The sequence below is a fragment of the Microcaecilia unicolor genome, chromosome 4 (assembly GCF_901765095.1).
Source record: "Microcaecilia unicolor chromosome 4, aMicUni1.1, whole genome shotgun sequence".
Classification (NCBI taxonomy): domain Eukaryota; kingdom Metazoa; phylum Chordata; class Amphibia; order Gymnophiona; family Siphonopidae; genus Microcaecilia; species Microcaecilia unicolor.
In genome coordinates, this window is record NC_044034.1 from 356350343 (window position 1) to 356374038 (window position 23696).

The 23696-nt window shown below is 46.3% G+C and overlaps 1 protein-coding gene across 6 annotated transcripts in view; it reads left to right on the forward strand.

Moving 5' to 3' along the window:
* Positions 1-19021, forward strand: part of SH3KBP1 (SH3 domain containing kinase binding protein 1) — a 513036-nt gene extending 494015 nt beyond the window's left edge. For 5 of the 6 annotated variants that reach the window (XM_030202268.1, XM_030202267.1, XM_030202269.1 and 2 more), the window contains 5 exons: positions 7435-7544; positions 8060-8188; positions 11386-11645; positions 17117-17180; positions 17878-19021. In XM_030202268.1, coding sequence (XP_030058128.1) covers positions 7435-7544; positions 8060-8188; positions 11386-11645; positions 17117-17180; positions 17878-17919 — 605 coding nt within the window. In that variant the 3' untranslated portion in view covers positions 17920-19021. Of the gene's footprint in view, positions 1-7434; positions 7545-8059; positions 8189-11385; positions 11650-17116; positions 17181-17877 lie in introns of all 6 variants that reach the window. The other variant, XR_003942025.1, reaches the window with a different exon arrangement.
* The last annotated feature ends 4675 nt before the right edge of the window (positions 19022-23696 follow it).

Sequence of the window (23696 nt, forward strand, 5' to 3'; positions counted from 1 at the left end):
TAATGGAGATTCTTCATGGAATGTTGCTACTATTGGAGATTCTACATGGAATGTTGCTATTCCACTAGTAATATTCCATGTAGAAGGCCTGCGCGGCCACATTGGTGTGACTCTGGGCAAGTCACTTAACCCTCCATTGCCCCATGTAAGCCGCATTGAGCCTGCCATGAGTGGGAAAGCGCAGGGTACAAATGTAACAAAAATAAAATAGATACTATTGGAGATTCTACATGGAATGTTGCTATTCCACTAGCAACATTCCATGTAGAAGGCTGCGCAGGCTTCTGTTTCTGTGAGTCTGATGTCCTGCATATATGTGCAGGACGTCAGACTCACAGAAGCCTGCGTGGCCACATTGGTGATCTGCAAGGGCCGACTTCTACATGGAATGTTGCTAGTGGAATAGCAACATTCCATGTAGAATCTCAAATAGTAGCAACCGTGGAGGAGTGGCCTAGTGGTTAGGGTGGTGGACTTTGGTCCTGAGGAACTGAGTTCGATTCCCACTTCAGACACAGGCAGCTCCTTGTGACTCTGGGCAAGTCACTTAACCCTCCTTGTGACTCTGGGCAAGTCACTTAACCCTCCATTGCTCCATGTAAGCCGCATTGAGCCTGCCATGAGTGGGAAAGCGCGGGGGTACAAATGTAACAAAAAAAAAAAAAGCGCCAGCAGAGCGACTGAATGCTATTTTGTAACAGTGCACATAACTGCAAGGAGGGGAGGGGCTTCCAGTTGCACGTCTGACTTAACAGAATACCTAGATGCACAGGTGCTGTTACAGAAATACACTCATAACTGCAAGCACCTAGTTGTAAAGCTCCTTCCCCCCCCCCCCCAAAAAAAAAAATATATATATATACTGAAGATTTTCTGCAATGCTTCTCCTCATTTCTTGCTTTCTGAGTTTCTTTTCAATTCTAGTGATGTTTTTCTTTTGCTTCCCATTTATATTCCATCAAGCTTTTTCCACTCGCATCTCTTTCCCATGGGTAACTACTCCTCTTCACTCGACGAGGGTAAGGTTTCTTCTACCTGTTCTGTGCCCCCCCCCTCCCCTCAGCATTGCCGAGTGCTTTGTGTGCATGCATGATTTAATCATAGCACACCCCTACTAGTAGCAGACCTGCAGCTGGTAACGGTTAGTGTATACTTATTAACAGAGAATGCTGTAGTGTAGGATATGTTTCCCTAGTCAGTACTAGATTTGTTTCCTAACTCTTCCATGTGGAGTGCATTGCTTACATGAGTCGTGGCAAGCTTTATGCATGTGCCTTCCTTTTATTCCATCACTGTCTTTTGTTGGTCTTATCACCGAGTCCTCTGTAATTTTGTTGGGAGCACGGGTTTTCAGTTTGTGGAAGTCCCCATCCAAATTCTGTTTGTCAAGAAGGTGTTTTTGCTAGATTTGATACTGTCTGATCAGTGAGAGAGATCGCCCATCGACTGGGCATACATTTTTGATCTTATTTTTTTTCCCCCGTCTGCGAGAAACATGTTCGTTAAATGAAACATTAAGAACGTAGTGAGCAGTGGCGTAGCCAAGGGTGGGCCCGGGCCCACCCACTTTGTGCTCAGGCTCATCCTGTAGCAGCTTTATTTATTTAGATTTTGCTCACACCTTTTTCAGTAGTAGCTCAAGGTGAGTTACATTCAGGTACTCTGGATATTTCTCTGGCCCAGGAGGGCTCACAATCTAAGTTTGTACCTGAGGCAGTGGAGGGTTAGGTGACTTGCCCAAGATCACAAGGAGCAGCAGTGGGATTTGAACCAGCCACCTCTGGATTGCAAGACTGGTGCTCTAACCATTAGGCCACTCCTCCACTGTAGCAATATTCCATGTAGAATGTCAAATAGTAGCAACATTCCATGTAGACCAACATTCCATATAGAATCTCAGATAATATCAACACTCCATATAGAATCTCAAATAGTAGCAACATTCCATGTAAAATCTCAGATAGCAGCAACAGAATCTCAAATAATTTATTTGGATTTTGCTCACACCTTTTTCAGTAGTAGCTCAAGGTGAGTTACATTCAGGTACACTGGATATTTCTCTGTGATGTGTGGCTGGCAGGGATCCCAAAGCCCCACTAGGCAAAAAACTCCCAACAACTGTCCTTCCTGCATACCTTTTAAATAGCAGATCTTCACTTGCTGCAAGCAGGGACTGATACATACTGCTCGCACTGACCCCCACAGCCTTCCCTCTGATGTATTCCCACCTATGCGGAAACAGGAAGATGCATCAGAGGGAAGGCTGTGGAGCCAACATGAGCAGTGTGTATTAGTTGCTGCTCACTGCCAGTGAAAATCCGCTATTTAAAATGCATGTGGGGGAGTGGGATGTTTGAGAGATCATATGGCATGCAGGTGAGAGAGGGAGATACCAAATCACTTATGGGACAAGGTGAAGTTGTTCTGCCCACCCATCTTTGGCCCAGGCCCACCCAAAATTGGGTGTCTGGCTACGCCTCTGGTAGTAAGTCCTGGAAGACTAGAACAGAAACGCTCTAAACTTTTAAAATTGCTGGATAGAAGTAGAGTTCTTTTGATTCTATGGTGTGCTGAGCTTAATTGAATCCAGCTTCTTCTGATGCTGTGGTGCCCTGAGCTTCCAGTCACAGCCATCGTAACTGTGTGTGTTCTGAATTTATATTGGAAGAGGTAATTTTACAGCAGGGTGAAAGAAATTCCCACAACTAGATCATGCAGTACACACATTTATACCTGCTCCAAAGAAGGTGTAAATGTGTGTGTGTGTGTGTGTGTGTGTGTGTGTGTGTGTGTGTGTGTGTGTGTGTTCCATTTGTGAACCTATCCACCTTATAATTGAAAGAGAAAAACGCCTAGATTTCGACCCAAATCGGGAGATAGACGTTTATCTCTCAAAAACGAATAAATCTGTATAATGGAAAGCCGATTTTGGACGTTTTCAACTGCACTCCATCGCAGAAGCGTACAAAGTTGACGGGGGCGTGTCGGAGGCGTGGTGAAGGTGGAACTGGGGCGTGATTATCGGCCGAGGAGAGATGGGTGCCTTTCGCCGATAATGGAAAAAAAGTATGCGTTTGTTTCTAGAATTTAGGGCACTTTTCTTGGACCCTGTTTTTTCACAAATAAGGCCCCCAAAAGTGCCCTAAATGACCAGATGACCACTGGAAGGAATCGGGGATGACCTCCCCTGACTCCCCCAGTGGTCACTAACCCCCTCCCACCACAAAAAATGATGTTTCACAACTTTTTATTTTCACCCTCAAATGTCATACCCACCTCCCTGGCAGCAGTATGCAGGTCCCTGGAGCAGTTGTTAGGGGGTGCAGTGGACTTCAGGCAGGTGGACCCAGGCCCATCCCCCCCTACCTGTTACAATTGTGCTGCTTAATGCTTAGTCGTCCAACCCCCCCCCAAACCCACTGTACCCACATGTAGGTGCCCCCCTTCACCCCTTAGGGCTATAGTAATGGTGTAGACTTGTGGGCAGTGGGTTTTGAGGGGGATTTGGGGGGCTCAGTACACAAGGGAAGGGTGCTATGCACCTGGGAGCTCTTTTACCTTTTTTTTGTGTTTTTGTAAAAGTGCCCCCTAGGGTGCCCGGTTGGTGTCCTGGCATGTGAAGGGGACCAGTGCACTATGAATCCTGGCCCCTCCCACGAACAAATGCCTTGGATTTATTCGTTTTTGAGCTGGGCGCTTTCATTTTCCATTATCGCTGAAAAACAAAAATGCCCAGCTCACAAATTGTTGAATAAAACATGGACATCTATTTTTTTCGAAAATACGGTTCGGTCCGCCCCTTCACGGACCCGTTCTCGGAGATAAACGCCCATGGAGATAGACGTTTTCGTTCAATTATGCCCCTCCACGTGTTTTACATCACAATTCCTGCTCAAAATTCATCTCCGGGAGTGCCAACATGCAGTCTACATAAAAATATACATGATATTTTAGGGCATGTATAAAACAGTGCCATTTTATTAAAAGCTTTTTCCACATGTAAAATCGCTTTAAATGTGGATAAAGGTTTATTAAATTGCTTCCCAAATGTCTGAACTGCAGTAATGTGATGACTTAATTAGACGTCGACGTCATCTTCAAGAAAACAAGATGATGAGATGTTATGATGGCTGTCATAGCCCAGTAGCAATTTTTGTTCCCCATCTGGTAGTTTGGTTCTGTTCTTGTGCACTTCCATGTCAATTGGAAGGAGCTGGAAGTGCTGGAAGCTCTAAGTGTTCAGAACCCTTATTTTATCATCCTCACTTTAATTCCCTTATCTCTTGTTTGTCCTGTTTGTCTGTCCTAATTAGATTGTAAGCTCTGTCGAGCAGGGACTTTCTCTTCATGTCCAGTGTCTATAGAAATGTTATGTAGTAGTAGTAGTAGTCTTGTGGGATTCTGGAATCTTGTTACTTTTTGGGATTCTGCACAGAATCTTGCTACTCTTTGGGATTCCGGAATCTTGCTACTCTTTGGGATTCCGGAATCTTGCTACTCTTTGGGATTTCAGAATCTTGCTATTCTTTGTCCTTTTCCCTTATTTGTCCTGTTTGTCCTAATTAGATTGTAAGCTCTGTCGAACAGGGACTGTCTCTTCTTGTTCAAGTGTACAGCGCTATGTACGTCTAGTAGCGCTTTAGAAATGATAAGTAGTAGTAGTAGTAGTAGATTCGGCACCCCACAAGGCTTTATTTCCAACTATTTTACATCTGCTCAACTTTACTATTGTCATTGAAGTGCCCGATTACCGCAGGGTTAGCGCTGCACTGGAAAACAGCGTGACAAATGGCGTCCATAGCGTGACAAATGGCGCACACCGGGGTTTGGAGCTACCACCGGGGCCTGCGTTGAGCCAGCGGTAGTTCCAGATTGGTGTGTGGCACATTTTAGCCCCCCCCCCCCCCACCACCACCACCAACTTTGACCCCCCCCCCTCCGATGACCCTCTCGACCCCTCCTCCTGCCGCCAACCAACCCCCGCCAGCCGAGGTCCTCTTCTTCCTTCATTCTGTTTCTGAGTCTGACGTCCTGCACGTTGTACATGCAGGACGTCAGCCTTGGAAACAGAACGAAGGAAGAAGAGGATCTCTGCTGGCAGGACTTGGGATCCCCCACCAGCAAAGGTAGGCGATGGCGGGTTGACAGCAGGAGGGGGGTCAAGAGGGTCGTCGGCAGGGGGGGGTCCAGGGCCAAATCTACGGGGGCCCAGGCCCCCGTGGCCCCAGGTAGCTACGCCCCTGTTATCGCCTCTTTATAAAAGGGCCCCCTCAGTTAATAACCTTTATCATTAGAGAACCCCAGTTCCTGTTGGTTAAGCAGCGGGTGGATCAGCACTAATATAAGGCAGGATTTGTTGGGGTGCTTGGCATGTCCAGAAACCCACTAAATTCTATAATAATGACAAAAGTGTGTCACTGTAACTTGATCAAGAACTCTTGAAGCTCTTCCCCAAACCATCCACCACACTGCTCTTCAGTTTCATTTCACTTATGTGGGTAAATTTGGAATTTTAGGTGCATAGCACTTAAAATTACCCCCCCCCCCCCCCCCCATGTAGAGAAAGTCCGAAAAGGTACATATTTTACAAAGGTAGCAATAGATATCATAGTAACATAGTAGATGATGGCAGAAAAAGACCTGCACGGTCCATCCAGTCTGCCCAACAAGATAAACTCATGTGTGCTACTTTTTCTGTATACCTTACCTTGATTTGTATCTGCCATTTTCAGGGCACAGACCGTAGAAGTCTTGCCTAGCACTAGCCCCACCTCCCAACCAACAGCCCCGCCTCCCCCCACCGGCTCTGCCACCCAATCTCAGCTAAGCTTCTGTATCGATGTGCCTTATAAAATAGCTGCCTAATACTAGACCCAATACCATCCAGATCCATATGTACAAGTTTAATACCTGCTCCAAAGAAGATGCAGATGTTTACCCCTACTCCCATCAATCAATATATATAAATGGCGAGTGTCGTACTCACTCGCAAATGCGCAGTAGAGACCCTCTGCCCCGCCCCTGCATCAATACGTGATGACGGGGGCGGAATAGAGAGGGTCTCTACTGCGCATTTGCGAGGGACACCGCTGTCGCTAACGCTCCCCCCACCCGGAGTCGCCGCCGCCACCCACCTTCCACCCAATCGGGCCCTCGCTCCGCTATTGAAACAGCGAGGGCACACAGCTCTACTGCTGAGCTGCCGTCGGCCTTCCTTCTTCTTCTCTGCCTGTGTCCCGCCCTCAACGACGTTACGTCACACGAGGGCGGGACACAGGCAGCGAAGAAGAAGGAAGGCCACGGCAGCTCAGCAGTAGAGCTGTGTGCCCTCGCTGTTTCAATAGCGAAGCGAGGGCCCGACCGGGTGGAAGGTGGGTGGCGACGGCTCCGAGGAGGGGGGGCGAACTTGGAGGGGGAGCGGCAGTGGCGAACTCGGCGGCGGGGTGGGGGGCCTTTCAACCCCCCCCCCCCCCTCCTATACTAGCCCGTTTTTACGGGCTGAACGGCTAGTATTTTATAAAATGAGCTTGCATCACAGTTCTACCAATGCCTGTTTAGTGTGCAAATACATACATGTCATTTTGCAGGTGTATACGTATGCAGGGCTGCTGAGAGACCAAGCTGGGTCTCGGGCAAAAATCTTGAGGGCAGGCTCCCCTGCCAGTAGCTTACCACTTGTTCGGTCTTTGTGCCGTGTTATTGCATTAACTATGCTCTGCCGGCCACAAGTCCTTCTTCCTGCTCTGTTTCCTCCCACCTATACAGAAACAGGAAGTATTTCATATAGGAGGCAGGAAGTGGCCGGCAGAGCAGAGTTAACGTAATAACACAGCACACAAGGAGCACAAGACCAATCCAGCCTTCTGCTTGTGTCTGCCACTGGAAGCCTGAAGAAAGCGGCTTTTCTACTGCTGGCTCCGGGCCCCCCTTGGAGACCTGGCCTGGGGGAATCTCGCTTCTCCTGCCTCCCCTTCTGCGGCCCTCTATATATGCAGACACATAATTTTATAAAATACGTTTTCCATTTATAAAACTGTTTTTATGTGTGGAAAAATCGCTATAAGATTAATTTTTAAAATTTTCATTTCATTATGGAAGTAAAGAGTTAAGAAAATTGAAATGAAATGAAAATTCAAAGGGGCCTGACATCTCGAGAAGGGAAGCATCAGCTCTTTCAGTACGCGCAATGAGCCTCGGGTAGGAGAATAGGCCATGACATGCTATTGCACCATGAAAGAAATCAGAAAAAGATTTATCAATATTTATGTACTCAGTGCTCAGAGAAAATTAATGTTGGTTTTCAAATTTGTTTAGTAAAATAAAACCCCAAATTTCATTAATAATATGTTTAAATTGTGTCTGGACTTGGTTTTCAGTGTTTGAAAAGAGAGGACTTTTTATTGTAACTTAAAAAAAAAAAATGTTATTTTGTAGATCTTGAAGGGTTTGATTCTGTGGTGTCAGCGGGAGAGAAACTCAGCCATCCAACCGCATCAAGGCCCAAAGCTTGCGGCAGGCGACCCCCCTCTCAGTCCTTCACATCTGTATGTATTGCCCACCCACTGTTTCCATTCACTCTCTCTGAAGGACGCATCTGCCTTTATCACTTTTATTCAATTCAAACGAAGCAATTAAACAGACCAGTATTTGAACGCACATTCAAGCTAAACTTAGATAGATTTGGATCTGTACGGGGGTTATTTAACACCGTCCGCCAGCAGTTTTTATTTGTGTAGGATCTTCCACCCGTCTTTGGATTTTTAAGTGCATAACTGATTAATTGATTTTCTCCAGATGTGGGGGTGGTATGAGAAACCGGGGAGGGATAATTATGCAAATGGCACAAAACGAGCCATCTTTATGGTACTGTGTGCTACATCTCTGTCATTATCTAAAGGTCCTATTTACATGCACATTTTCTGTACAAATATTCCATATTTTATTGCGGAAAAGGTGTCCTGAATTCATGAGTGCCTGCCAGTCAGGGGGGTTTGCGTTTCCCCTCCGTGAGCACAGTTCACAGGTTTTCATTTGCATTTCTTTTTTGCTGTTGTTATAGTCCTCGCTTTCGAGTCCAGACTTTTTGGATTCACCTAGTCCCGAAGAGGAGAAGGAAGAGTTTACTTCCATTGCTCAGAAACCAGCAGATGTATCAAAGAAAGGCCCCAGGACCGTTACTGTATCACAGGTAAATTTGCATGGTTATAGTACCTTGAATAAAGTGGGTTCTAGGCATGGAGGAACATGTTTCACCAGACCCTACTGTGGGAACAGGTAGGAGCTAAACTAACTTTGAACCAGAGATAGCTTTCAGGCTTGCAGACGGTATATAAGAAATTAATTTTAAAAAAATTCTTTGATATGAGGGCCCTATGTACAGATACTATCCCTGAGGGTTCAGAGTTTGATTCTTTAATGGTTTCAAGATCTAATAGGGTGTTACCAGACTGGATAGGGTAGTGGACAATGAGGGTCCTTGGTAGGTAGGTTTGTGGGGAGGGGGTGTACTGATAGGAGTCATAAGAATGCAGACCCATCAAGAGTAGCAGAGGTTAAACTTGTAAGGATGGGGGTTGGATAAAACGGGAACATAGGGACTAGATAAGAGGAGAGGGGAATAGAAGATTGTTTTTAAAAAAATGAATGAAAACTTGAATTTTTGATGTCTGGGAATCTAGAGGCATTAATGGATGAACTGATCGTGTTATAAAATGTTATGGTTCCTTTATTGGTTGTATGCACAAAACGAACGGAACAGAAAGTGGGCTTTAATGCTGGGATTCTCTCTGGCCTGGCACATTACTACTACTTATCATTTCTATAGCGCTACTAGACTTACGCAGCGCTGTACACTTGAACATGAAGAGACAGTCCCTGCTCGACAGAGCTTACAATCTAATTAGGACAGACAAACAGGACAAACAAGAGATAAGGGAATATTAAAGTGAGGATGATAAAATAAGGGTTCTGAACAAGTGAATAAGGGTTAGGAGTTAAAAGCAGCATCAAAAAGGTGGGCTTTTAGATTAGATTTGAAGACGGTCAGAGATGGAGCTTGACGTACCAGCTCAGGAAGTCTATTCCAGGCATATGGTGCAGCAAGATAAAAGGAACGGAGTCTGGAGTTAGCAGTGGAGGAGAAGGGTGCAGATAAGAGAGATTTACCCAGTGAACGGAGTTCCCGGGGAGGAATGTAGGGAAAGATGAGAGTGGGTACTGAGGAGTTGCAGAGTGAATGCACTTATAGGTCAATAAGAGGAGTTTGAACTGTATGCGGAAATGGATAGGAAGCCAGTGAAGTGACTTGAGGAGAGGGCTAATATGAGCATAACGACCCTGGCGGAATATTAGTCGTGCAGCAGAATTTTGAACAGATTGAAGAGGAGAGAGATGGCTAAGTGGGAGACCTGTGAGAAGCAAGTTGCAATAGTCTAAGCGAGAGGTGATAAGAGCGTGTATGAGGGTTCTGGTAGTGCACATCCCTTATCAGTTCTCTTTCCTGAGTGTTTTCTGGTCAGGCCATCCTTGGATGGCCACTAGACATTTTGCTGTTATTTTTAATATCAGCACTATTTTGTTAACATGTTAATGAGTCAGGGCCGCAAACGGGTGTTGCTTTCAGAATAAGCCACCTATGCAAATTAACCCGTCTCTTAAATCCAATGTCTTTTACAATGATCCATTGTGGTTATCCTACCAGACCTTGTTGGTGGCCCTTAAAGACTGGAGTTATACGTATCTAATTCAGCATTTACACTGGCCCATTGGCACAGGTGTCAACTGCTATACATGCAAGCTCATTTTCAAAGCACTTAGCCTCCCAAAGTTCCATAGAAACCTATGGAACTTAGCCTCCCAAAGTGCTTTGAAAATATGCCTCATGATGTCCCAGGTTTGGCTCATGAGTCTGGTTTTGTATTGGGAACCTTGTTCATTGTTTCAGGGTGACATCTAGTGGCTGGATTAAGGGTCCTCAATTGCAGGTTTCCAGAATGAGCCCTGTGCATGGCCCCTAGCTGAGGACTGTCACTGCAACAACCAGACTAGCTATGTTGGGGGCAGGGGATACAAAATATGGGGGAAATCCCCAGACAGTTGTGAATGAAGGCTCATGGCACCAGATCCTAGCCCTGACTGAGAGCTGTGGGCCAAAGAGCTGACCTTGGGTCCAAAGTCCTCTTTTGGACTTCTTCAGAGATGTCCTTCAAGTTTTATTTAATTTTTAGGAAAATATCCTGTTTTTTCTTTCATGTGCCTATGACCAACACACCTACCCACTTCAAATGAGAGAAACTATCTCTGACCTATTAGTCAGTTTGGACACAAGGGGGTGCTAAAGAGAAAGAAAGGCATTCTTGATTTCCTCCCTGTTTCACTGCTGGTTGAATCTGTCCAAGGAATTTTGTTTCTTTTAGCATATGGCATGCAAAGACTTTCACACATATCTCAGAAGCTAGCCAGAGTTGTTGAGGGATATCCACTCTTCTGATAAATACGCTTGGGCTAGGACCCGGCTCAGACTTGGTCAAACTCAAATCCAGAAGTTTTTGAAAAGTAGATTGTCAGCTGCTGGTACTGTAAGTCAGTCACTGTTTGATGTGTGTTCATTAACTAAAAGCCATTTACACATTTGCTACAATTAAATATTTCTTTAGCAAAGGTAGCTGCCATTTTTATTTTTTGTGGCCTCTTTTTTTTTTCTTTTTTTTTTTGTCTCTGCAATTAATGGTAACCCTGTTGTAGAGCTGCCTTTAGCCACCGTTTGTTGTGAAGTTTCAGGAATCCACTGTCTGTAACCGAAGCACACACATAGGGGGCCTTTCTTGCAGGTGCGCCGAATAGTGGCCTTCGCTGGTGTAGATGCGTGTATTGGACGCGCACAGGTCCATTTTTCAGCGCACCTGCAAAAAAGGCCTCTTTTGGGCCCAAAATGGACGTGCGGCAAAATGAAAATCGGCGCCCGTCCATTTTGGGCCCGAGACCTTACCGCCACCCATTCACTTAGTGGTAAGGTCTCACGCGTTAACCGGGTGGTAATCGTCAGCACATGTACCATGCAGATTACTGCCCGGTTAGCACCGCGCACAGAAAAATAAAATATATTTTCCGGCGCGCGTAAAAAATGAAATTACCACCCAGGCCATGCGGTACCCGGGCGGTAGTTCCGAATTGGCGTGCGTTGGGCGCGCGTATGCGCCTACCTGACTTAGTAAAAGGACCCCATAGCATCCCATGACTCACAGTAAGTGTTGCTGCTGTGTATTGGTTGATCAGCAACTAAATTGAAGACGTTTTGGAAGCAAAACAGAAGGGTGCCTGAGGGTGACTTTGCTTGTTTTATTCTTCTGTAGCCCCTTCACTGCTTTATTGTTTCTGTTATCTCAGGTATCTGAAAATAGAACATCACTGCCCCAGAAAGCAGGAGGAGGCAGCAGCAGCTCACATGCAGCCCCATCCTCATCGCCGTCGTCGCCTGCATTCCATTCTGTAACCATAGGAACGACAGGCCACAGGTCAACTAACCCCTATTTGCCCAGTACCACTGAAGGGAAGCCAAAGACTGAGCATGGGTCAACCTTGGATGAGCTGAGGCTGCAAGTCAAGGAGCTGAGGAGCATCGTGGAAACAATGAAAGACCAGCAAAAGTAAGTTCTTAGTGTGTAGGCAAAACTTGGATTTTCATTACTGTGTAACTCTTAACAGAACACTAAAGACTTTTTAGCTGAGGCAAAGTCGGGCAGATGGCTTCTTGTGGCTGGGGGTATCCCAGTGTCAGTGTTCAGATTATCCAAAAGTAATATGCCAAGTTAACTGGGAGAGACCTACAGTAGCTGTAGGCATCTGTAACATGAGGTCTTCAGGATTTGGAAACCACTGAGTCAGCCAAAGCAAGCTGGCTCTGCTGGCAGACCTTGAGCATTTGCAAAGCAACATGCCTCAAAAATCATTAGTCTTATGCGACAAAATGTACCGATTTGACAAGAATCACCGTTCCCTACTTGAGCCGGTTCAGAGAAATATGTGCTTGCTTGGAGGTTCCTATAACCTTTAGAGAATCCAGCAGAGCTTTAGTCATATAATGCTATAACAAGTGTCGGCCTTAATATTTTTGCAAACCCGGTTACAAATTACACATTGAGGGGCATTTTCGAAAGGGACGTCCACGTTGCGATTTGGACGTCCTTGCAAAACAGCACGATCCAGGGGCGGGGAAACCCGTATTTTCGAAACAAGATGGACGTCCATCTTTCATTTTGAAAATACCATCAGAGACGTCCAAATCCTTAAATTTGGTCGTCCCTAGATTTGGACGTCCTTAGACATGGACGTTTCTGACTTTTAGAGATTTTCGAAACCAAAAACGTCCATGTCAGAAACGTCCAAATGCAAGCCCTTTGGTTGTGGGAGGAGCCAGCATTTGTAGTGCACTGGTCCCCCTGACTTGCCAGGACACCAACCGGGCACCCTAGGGGGCACTGCAGTGGACTTCATAAATTGCTCCCAGGTACATAGCTCCCTTACCTTGTGTGCTGAGCCCCCAAACCCCCCACCCAAAACCCACTCTCCCCAACTGTACACTACTAACATAGCCCTTACAGGTGAAGGGGGGCACCTAGATGTGGGTACAGTGGGTTTGTGGTGGGTTTTGGAGGGCTCACTGTTTCCTCCACAAACATAACAGGTAGGGGGGTATGGGCCTGGGTCCGCATGTCTGAAGTGCACTGCAGTAGCCACTAAAACTCCTCCATGGACCTGCATACTGATGTGATGGAGCTGAGTATGACATCTGAGGCTGGCATAGAGGCTGGCATGACATATTTTTAAAGATGTTTTTTGAGGGTGGGAGGGGGTTAGTGAACACTGGGGGAATAACGGGAGGTCATCCCCGATTCCCTCTGGTGGTCATCTGGTCATTTCGGGCACCTTTTTGTGCCTTAGTCATAAGAAAAACACGACCAGGTAAAAACGTCCAAGTGTTCGTCAAGGACGTCCTTGTTTTTTTCAATTATGGGTGAAGGACATCTAAGTGTTAGGCACGCCCAAGTCCCACCTTCCCTATGCCTCCGATACGCCCCCTTGAACTTTGGATGTCCTTACGACGGACTGCAGTTGAAGACGTCCTAAATTGAGTTTCGATTATACCGATTTGGACGTTTCTGTGAAAAGGACATCCATCTTCCGATTTATGTCTTAAGATGGACGTCCTTCTCTTTCGAAAATAAGGTCCATTGACTCCTTTTTATTTAAAAGTCTTCAGACAATTGATGTTTTACTGCTTTCACTTTTCCAGACTTTGAGTTTGAATTTTTTTTTTGTCTAGTATTCATTTTGTATTTGAGGTCTGTACTCGTTCAATTTCGTTATATTTGGGCAGCAATTTGATTTCTGCACAGGCCTGCTAATTATTACACAGACAGCCTTTGGAAATATTACCACTCTACTGTTTTGAGACCCCACTATAACTGTTCTCTCACCAAGGCCTTCTCGCCAATTTTGATAATGCAGAACTGCTAATGTAGATATAAAATATTTCTATACTTAAATTGTGAGTCTGCTAAGGACTGAAAAAGTACCTACATATAATACGTAAACTGCTTTGGTTCTACCACTGCAAGGCGGTATAACAAATGTATTACCCATACCTATGCACATGTCTCTTCAAAGAAAGAGACCTTAAAGGCTTGCGTCTTATAGTATTCTTTAACCTTGTAATGATATTGCATTTTCAGTTCATTTTAAAGTTCAAAGCTGAAATTTAAACTAAAAACTTACCTGTTTAAAAAGGCATACCCTACCAACCCCAACATAAATGCCTGATCTCTGTAACAAAAAAAAAAAACTAAAACAAAAAAGTAATGGACATAACACAACCCTGCCAAGTACGATTCACTTATGTGGCTATACCACATGAACGTTATCTTACCACAACTTCACTATGTATTTGTTTACACCGGAGTCTGCAATCGCCTCTCCGGTACTATGTAAGCCACATTGAGCCTGCAAATAGGTGGGAAAATGTGGGATACAAATGTAATAAATAAATTCTCTCAGAAGCTTTGTTGGTTTCTTGTAGCAAGTTTTCATTTTGTCCTGCTAACGTGGCATTTTTCTTTTATCTGCTGCTTCATTTGCAACATCGCCTGCATGCCTTACCAGAATTCTCTTCAGAAAAATTAATGTGCGGTTCTAACCTGCCTGTTAGCTAGCTTAAGAATTTTAATACTGACAGATCACGCTACCTTTTGATTCATGTACTTTTTTCTATTGAATAAACAAACTTCTTAAACTTTAATCACTCAAAAGACCCATTTCAGCTGAGGGTATAGGCAAACAGGCTTGGATTAACTCAGAACATGTAATCCCAAGTCACACTGGGACTGGCCCAGAATCAGTTTTTTGATAAATCTGGATATGTTTTCTGCTTACCTGAGCAAAAATCAATCCATTTGCAGTTCAACCTGAATGCTTTTGAGAGAGCAAGAGTGGGGGAAAAAAAGAGAAGCCACCTTTAGGATTTGAAACCCTCTGGGTTCTAGGTTCATTGTAGGATGAATGACCGGTTCGCCATCCACTTCATGATCAATAGGCTTTCAGGTTCTAAGGGTAAGGACTTTCTCATGATTTAGAAGTCATCTCTTTTATATATACATGCATAAGCAAGTGAGGATATATACAGTTAGGGATGTATGAATCTATCTGAGAAGTGTGAAAAACCATTTGGGTCATTGAATGACTTGACAAAGCATTTTTTAAAGGAATTCCTCCACCGACCAACCCATATAAGCGGAGCTCCTTCAGGATTTGTCTACATTTGATGGGAAAATATCCACATTTCCTATCAAATTGAGATGTGCTTCCATATCCCTCTGCAGCAGGGGTTCTCAACCCAGACCTCGCGACACACCAAGCCAGTCTAACACAGGGTAACCAATCAGACACTGTTTGGAACCCTGTGTTTGCTGTCTATTGTGTAAACATCACACCTTACGTTACTCCCTGTATAAGCATTCGTTTTTGCATTACTGATGCATGCATTTACTCTGCAACACCATTTTTTCACATTTAATTATTTTAGAGATTACATGACTGTTATTTTAATATTACTTTTATGGATTTGAAATTGGTTATATTTTTGCTCTGTTTTTTACATCTATATATGTTCATTTGGTTTTAACTCATATATATGTTTTGAGATGTTCATTTAGTATATACGTACACTGATATATTTATTTTGTATGCAGTATTTATGTATTATTTCTGTCATTATATTTGTTTTTATAGACTCCTGAGGAAGGCTCTACGGCGCCGAAACACGGCTGTGTTGAGTCACCTATTCACAATAAAAATCATTGTTTTAACTAATTTATACGTCTGCCCCATTGTTTGAATAGAGCCTATTTTCCCCACCCCTTTTTTTGTTTTCGTCCTTAGACTTGGTCATTTCTGATTTTTTACGATAATGGAAACCAAGGACACCCATCTCAGAAACGACCAAATGCAAGCCCTTTGGTCGTAGGAGGAGCCAGCATTTGTAGTGTGCACTGGTCCCCCTGACATGCCAGGACACCAACCAGGCACCCTAGGGGGCACTGCAGTAGAATTCACAAAATTCTCCCAGGAACATAACTCCCTTACCTTGCCTGCTGAGCCCACCAAAAAAAACCTAAAACCCAGTACCCCCAACTGTACACCACTACCATAGCCCTTATAGGTGAAGGGGGGCACCTAGATGTGGGTATAGTGGGTTTCTGGTGGGTTTGGAGGGCTCATATTTACCACCACAAGTATAACAGGTAGGGGGGGATGGGCCTGGATCCAACTGCCTGAAGTGCACTTCACCCACTAAAACTGCTCCAGGGACCTGCATACTGCTGTGATGGATCTGAGTATGACATTTGAGGCTGGCACAAAATATTTTTAAAGATATTTTTTGAGGGTGGGAGGAGGTTAGTGACCACTGGGGGAGTAAGAGGAGGTGATCCCCGATTCTCTCCGGTGGTCATCTGGTCAGTTCGGGCACCTTTTTGTGCCTTAGTCTTAAGAAAAACAGGTCCAGGTAAAGTCGTCCAAGTGCTCATCAGGGATGCCCTTTTTTTTTCCATTATGGGTGAAGGACGTCCATGTGTTAGGCACGCCCAAGTCCCGCCTTCGCTACGCCTCCGACACGTCCCTGTGAACTTTGGTCATCCCTGCGACGGAAAGCAGTTGGGGACGCCCAAAATCAGCTTTCGATTATACTGATTTTGGCGACCCTGTGAGAAGGACGCCCATCTTCCAATTTGTCTCGAAAGATGGGTGTTCTCCTCTTTCAAAAATGAGCCTGATAGTGTGCCATGTAGATTGAAGTCTGCGTTTCAAAGAATCAAAGGTTGAGGATGTGCACCCATTCCTAATTGAAATGCTTTCTTGTTTTTACAATTTGTGTATTTTTTTGTAGCTCTTTTTTTCAACATTTAGAATATTATAGGCAGGGCCGTGCCGACACGGTAAGCATGGCAGGAGGGTGCCATCCTCTGGGGGGCGCCCCGCCGCACCATGCTTACCTCGCCCTCTTCTCCCCAGATCCTTGTCCTTTTTTTTTTTGTTTAAATTACCTCTCCGGCGCACGGCAGCGTAGCGTTAGTGAGAAGGAGGCGGCGCTCCCCCGCCCCGACGTGTCAGTCTCTTCCCTTCGCTCGGTTCCGCCTTCTTCTGACATCAGAAATGACGTCAGAAGAAGGCGGGACACTGAGCGAAGGGAAGAAGACACGTCGGGGCGGGGGAGCGCCGCCTCCTTCTCACTAACGCTACGCTGCCGCGCGCCGGAGAAGTAAATTTAAACAAAAAGGAAAAGGATCTGGGGAGAAGAGGGCGGGTAGTGTAGTGATAGTTTTCGGGGGGGGGGGGGGGCGCTGGAGACCCTAGGCACGGCCCTGATTATAGGTTAAACAAAGAGCTGTGTAAAAGCACTCCCCTGCCCTCAAGGGCTCTTTGTGCATTAGGTAGAGTTGCCATTGATCTTGTAACCCTCAGTGTGGAATGAATATATGAAACCCCTTCATACTAATGCATTTTGAGGTTATGCGTTTGACAAAAATGTTTAGAAGCATTTCCTTTTTTTTCCCTCTCCTTTCAGAAAAGAAATTAAACAATTATTAACCGAATTGGATGAAGAGAAAAAGATACGTCTGCGATTGCAGGTACGGGCGCCTAACTTAAGTTATGTAGGAGGTGGCCTAAAACACGTCTGTAGAAGCTGGTGTAGACTATAATACAAAGAAACAGAGATCGTAATGGCAAATAATTCCCTCCTGTAATAATGTCAGAAATGTTCATTTCTTCACAGTAAAGAGTTCTGTGTTCTTTTCCCAGGCATTACTTCATTTTAATTCTTCTTTCTCTACCAGCTTAACTAGGAGGTGGTTCAATACATTTGTCACCTTTTCTGTGAAGAAATATTTTCTAATGTTACCCAAGAGTCTGCCTTCCTTTCAAGCTTCATATCATGGTCTCTTGTTCCAGGGGCATAGCCAGACTTCGGTGGGAGGGGGGTCCAGAGCCCGAGGTGAGGGGGCACATTTTAGCCCCCCCCCCCCCCCCCGGCGCCGCCACTTTTCACAACCTCCCGCCCTCTCGACCCCACCCCCCCACGAACCCTCCCTCGCCGTCACCTACCTTCGGTTTTGCTGGCGAGGGACCCCAATCTCCGCCAGCCGACGTCCTCTTCGTCCTGCAGTCAAAAAAGTCTTTGTTCTGTTGCATGCTGAGGTCCTGCACGTACAGACTCAAAGAACAGACGTCAGCATGCAACATAAATAAGACTTTTTTGCAGGACAAAGAGGACATCGGCTGGCAGGACCAAAGTCCACCACCCTAACCACTTTCTTTCCTCCATAGATGGAAGTTAATGAAATAAAGAAAACTCTTCAATCAAAATGACCCGATGGATGGAACGCTGACATTGCTCACGTCTTGAGACTTTCAGGAGTTCCGCCCCCCCCCCCCACCCCAGCCAAAATAACTGTGCCAAATGAAATAATTTTCGCCTCAACTTCTTCGCTTGAGAGATTAGCACAAATGTTTTCCGATAGCACAACTGAAAATTCTATCCTGGAGGAAAGTGTTCGATGCGTGAAATGCCTGCTTCTCTTCCACACGCTGTCCCCCGTGACTGTGCTATAATAATCGCCTGCTTCCTTTCGATCACAACCGAAGAACACTCAGGCAGTTCGGTCCAGAGCGGTACTGTTTTGATGACATTTTTCCATAAATAAAAAATGTATTTCAGATTACGAGTTTACAAGCTTTATAATTCAATGACTTTTTTTTTTTTTCTTTTGGAGAGGGAGGGGAGAGGAGGCAGTGGTCATTTTGTACCACTGATTGAAAAACGTTTGTGCCCTGTGCACAGTAAAGAACGAATGCTGAGGCTTGTTCTGCATGCCTGAATTCTACTATGTCCATGTGCAACCTAAGGTCTAAAAACAGTGTAAGTTTAATTTAAGTTTATGCACAAAGCTGTAAAAAAAAGAAAAAAAAATTATGATTCAGAGTTTACACAGATTTGTGCCTTCTGTTTGGCAGACAGAATGATATCAGTCTGAAGTTTTGGGTTTTTTTTTAAATATAATCTCTCTATTTTAAGTCCAGTGGCGGTCATTCTGGTAACACTGGGGAAGCTGGTGTAGGCCAAAGATGACGAAAGCTGTGGTGCTTCTTCCTCTCCCTCCTGTCTCCTAAATTATGCTCTTCCAGAAACATAGAAGACGCCGTGTGGGATTCACTTACGTCGGTTGCGTTCACCTTTTCTTGACCCTCCCTTCCTTCATTTTGAGGAAACAGAATAAGCATAATAATAAGAGAGAAAATTTTAATTAAAAATAATAAAGCCGAAAACAATTGTGTTTCATGCACAGGGAGTTTCTTGTGATATTGTTTTTAAGTTTGATTTTTATACTGTTTTTTGGTATTTATGTAATGTCACTTGCCACTATGTTGTAAGCTTTATAAGTCCAATGAAATAGAACGGCATTCTTGGTTACATTTTAGTAGCTGTGTTTTTCTTTCTAGGTGTAGAAGATCTGTGTAATATTTGCCTTTCTTTTGTGTACATGCATCCAGTGGCGTAGCAAGGGGGGGGGCGGTCCGTCCCGGGTGTCAGCTCAAGGGGGGTACTCCCTGCCAGCTCCCCCCCCCCAGGTGCAGCACGATGACACCCCTCCCTCGGCGCATCAACACCCCCAGACCCAGTGCCTACCCTCAGCTCTGTCCAACCAGCTCCCGCACCCTACCTTTAAAGAAATCTCAGAAGCCGTGGCGAGGCGCAGCGCCTCGCGCCTTCATGTAAAAGAAGTGTGGATCGTCTCATCGGGCCTTCCCTCACTCTGTCTGTCCCGCTCGCCGCTGACGCAACTTCCTATTTCCACAAGGGCGGGACAGACAGAGTGAGAGAAGACCCAATGAGACGATCCACATTTCTTTTACGTGGAGGTGCTGCGCCTCGCCACGACTTCTCAGATTTCTCTAAAGGTAGGGTGCGGGAGCTGGTTGGACGCAGTTGAGGAGGGTAGGCACTGGGTCGGGGGGGGGATGTCATCGTGCTGCACTCGGGGGGGGGGGGGGGGGGCAACGGCGAACCACCCCGGGTGGCAGCCCCCCTTGCTACGCCACTGCATGCATCGTCTGGATGGGCAGTGTCCCGAAAGGATATATTTAAGGGTTCTACGTCAGTTCTGACCAGGACGGTTCCTATCCACCAATTCCCATCTAAACAATTCCCACCAGACCACACGCATAACCCAAAAAATACAAAACACCCTAGGACAAGTAATCTCCCTCCCTCCTCCAGTACATTTGGGGGGCCAGTACCCCGCCCCCCCCCCCCCCCACACCCACACACACATCCACAACATTATCTTTTACACATCCTTTTCCCCTTCCAGACATGCAGTTTGTGGGGGGGGGGGGGGGGGGGGAGCAATGCTCCCCTACACCCCCCCCCCCCCCCAAAACTAGGTTTCAGCCCTAATTTAGGCCCTCAAAATGACACACTGATTACGGTTTATAGCAAATTACCAGAATTTACAGGACCAGATACAAGAAAGAAACTATGGTCGGTAAAAAAAAGGCTGGGGAGGAAAAGTCCTTGGAGGAAATTGTCCTAGGTGGGAATTGGTGGGTGGGAACTCGCCTGATACTGTATTTAAGATGCTTCTTCCAGGGCTGGGTCCACCAGTCCTATACAGCACAGGGATGCAATGAGGATGCAAAATCCAGAAATGTCTCTGTTGGTTGCAGTGCAAGGAAACATCTCCAAGTTACAGGTGCTTGATGTTTTTCAACAAGTCTTGCTCTTGGATGTCTCACTTCCCTCTAGCCAGGAGTATCACCTGTGTTCTGTGTTTTGTCAATATATTGCACCTGCCCAGAGGAAGGACTGAGCAGTTTACAGTGCAGCAACCAGAATGTAAGTTAAGGATGTTCAGCTCAAAAAAAAAGGTCATGTTACTGTTTCCTGTGTTTACAGGAATGTTCATTATGTTCAGTGGGGTGTTGTCATTTTTTTTTTCGTTACAGGAGCAATGTCAGAAGGAGAAAGTGGTGAAGGCGGTTAGCTTAGCAGAGTTTAAAAGGGGTTGGACGGTTTCCTAAAGGACAAGTCCATAAACCGCTACTAAATGGACTTGGGAAAAATCCACAATTCCGGGAATAACATGTATAGAATGTTTGTACGTTGGGAAGCTTGCCAGGTGCCCTTGGCCTGGATTGGCCGCTGTCGTGGACAGGATGCTGGGCTCGATGGACCCTTGGTCTTTTCCCAGTGTGGCATTACTTATGTACTTATGTCCTCTACTTGGCTCACTTTATTACATAGAGCAGTGATTTAACCTATTGTGATGTCATAGTGGCTCATTCCACCAATAAGAGCCAACCTCATTAGCGATGTCACATTGGCTTGATTGTATAGAATGTTTGTACGTTTGGGAAGCTTGCCAGGTGCCCTTGGCCTGGATTGGCCGCTGTCGTGGACAGGATGCTGGGCTCGATGGACCCGATCTTTTCCCAGTGTGGCATTACTTATGTACTTACGTACTTATATTAAGAGTGCCTGTGCTCATCCAAAAGAATGTGCTGTTTCTAAAGATTGTACGCTTTTGGCAAAATAGGAAAAGACTGTGCCCTCTTTCCTAAAGAATGCGCCCTCTTATCGGCACAGCAAAATACACAGAATTTCATGTGTTTGCTATCATTTTAATTTGAAAAGACACACGATGACATGTGGAATGTCATTGAAATTTGTCTTTATTTCAAATGACTGCACATCCCTAACATAAATGTCCAGGATGCAGCTGCTCAATTGGTGACAAATGGTAAGAAGTTTGACCATATAACCAGGGGCTTAGCCAGACTTCGGCGGGAGGGGGGTCCAGGACCCGAGGTGAGGGGGCACATTTTAGCCCCCCCCCCCCCCGCGCCATTGCCGACCCCTGCCGCCGCCAACAACAACAACTTTGCCGCCCCCCTGCCGCCGCCAACCCACCCCCGCCGTCGCCTACCTTTGCTGGTGAGGGACCCCAACCTCCGCCAGCCGAGGTCCTCTTCTTCCCGCGAAACGGCTTTGTTCAGTTTCTAAGTGATGTCCTGCGTGACGACACCTACTACTAATCATTTCTTTAGCACTACTAGACGTATGCAGTGCTGTACACTGGATATGAAGAGACAGTCCCTGCTCGACAGCGCTTACAATCTAATTAGGACAGGTAAACAGGACAAATAAGGGATAGGACAAAGAGTAGCAAGATTCCAAAATCCCAAAGACTACCACGACTTATCTCTATAGTGCTACTAGATGTACACAGCACTGTACACATTTTATGCAGGTACTTTCTCTGTCCCCTAGAGGGCTCACAATCTAAGTTTTGTACCTGGTGCAACAGAGGGTTAAGTAACTTGCCCAAGGTCACAAGGAGCTGCAGTGGGAATTGAACCCAAATCACAGGATCAAATCCTGCTGCACTAACCATTAGGCCACTGCTCCACTCCAACAGAACATGTCAATTTTTGGGTTGCACACTCCTAGTGGAAACTGCATGTAATTTATCCGAGAACAGATGAGCACAGACACATTTACCCCCATTCCCACTTGTATACCACATTTGCAAGGGAATGGGTGAGGGGCCAATTCCATTACCCTTGCTTATCAAATGCTTCCCGCAGATCCTCAGCACCAATTTTTTTTTTTTTGTCCAATTCCATTTTACTGCCTCTGTTTATATCCATGGTCCTGTATTCTCTCTTTACGTTCACTGTTGGTAAAGCTGCCAGCTGCTGCCACCTCTGCAGCGTTACCCATGACTGTCACATCCTGGGTAAAACAACATGAAAAGATGACCCTAATATGACCTGATCCTGTCTGATGCAGTATCTGTCATGTACCAGCACTGAGAATTCCAGTTTCATTTTCTAGAGCTATGGTTCTCAAACTAGAGGCAGGGGATGGGGAGGATGGAAGAATGAGACATTTGGACACAGCTTTAATTACACTGTATTGTGCTGCAATTTAAAAAAACGTGAAAGAACAATATCTGGCACATGCAGTTTGTGCATAAGTGCACAGAAAAGCAGCAGTCGCATGTGTAAGTAAGAGTGTGTGATTCTATAAGCATAGCCGCCGAGAGGGGGGGCAGGGGGGGACAAAATTCCCCGGCCCGGGCCTCCAAGGGAGGCCCTGTGCCGCAGTCCTACCCGCCCTCCGTCGTCGACCATCTGCCCCCTGCATTGACATCGCAGTCTCACCTCCATGAAAGCAGCGCTGCAGGCAGCGGAACACCTCCCTTTGGGCCTCCTTCAGTGTTGCCAGGTGGGCGGTTTACCGCCCAATTGGGCGGTTTTCCGCGACCCGCCGCGGGAAATTTTTTCCCACGGTGGGTTGCGGTTTTTTGGGCTTTTTTTTCTTTTGGGCGGTTTTCAGGCGGTTTTTTCGGCCGTGGGGGGCGGGGTTAGTGACGTTTTGGGCGGGGCCGATGACGGGGGGGGCGGGGCTGATGACGAGGGAGGCGGGGCCGGTGACGGGGGAGGCTGGGCCGATGACGGTGGGGGGGGGGTTGATGACGCGGGGGTGGGGGTGGCAGGGGCGGGATTTGAGTTTGGGCGGGTTTTGGGCTGGATTTAGGCTGTTTGGGTGGGAAAAAAATTTTCCACCTGGCAACCTTGGCCTCCTTCCCTCCCTGTGTCCCCGCCCTCGGTCTAATGTAACTTCCGCTAGGGCGGGGACACAAGGAAGGAAGGAGGGCCGAAGGGAGGCGTTCTGCTGCCTGCAGTGCTGCTTTCACGGTGGCTGGACGGAGTGGGGAGCGTGGGCAGCAACCTTGGAGGGGGGTGGAGGGGGGAGCAGTGGCTACGGCGACCTTGGGGGGGAGGGGGGAGCGGTGGAGACCTTGGGGGTGGAGGGGGAGCGGCGGCGGCGGCCTCGCGGGGCAGGGTGTCAGGGGCGGCCTTGCCCGGGCCCAGCCCAGTCTCTCAGCGGCCCTGTCTATAAGATAGTGAAAAAGGGCTGTAGTAGTGCATACCTGCAAGGGACATAGATGTGGGTAGAGCATGGGGAGGTGTTGGCGTGTCTACAGTTTATGTGTGCAACTTAAAGATTAGTGTAACTTACTAGCATTGCGTGGTACTCTTAGCCATGCCCATTTATCACAGCCGTAGATCTGGTGTAA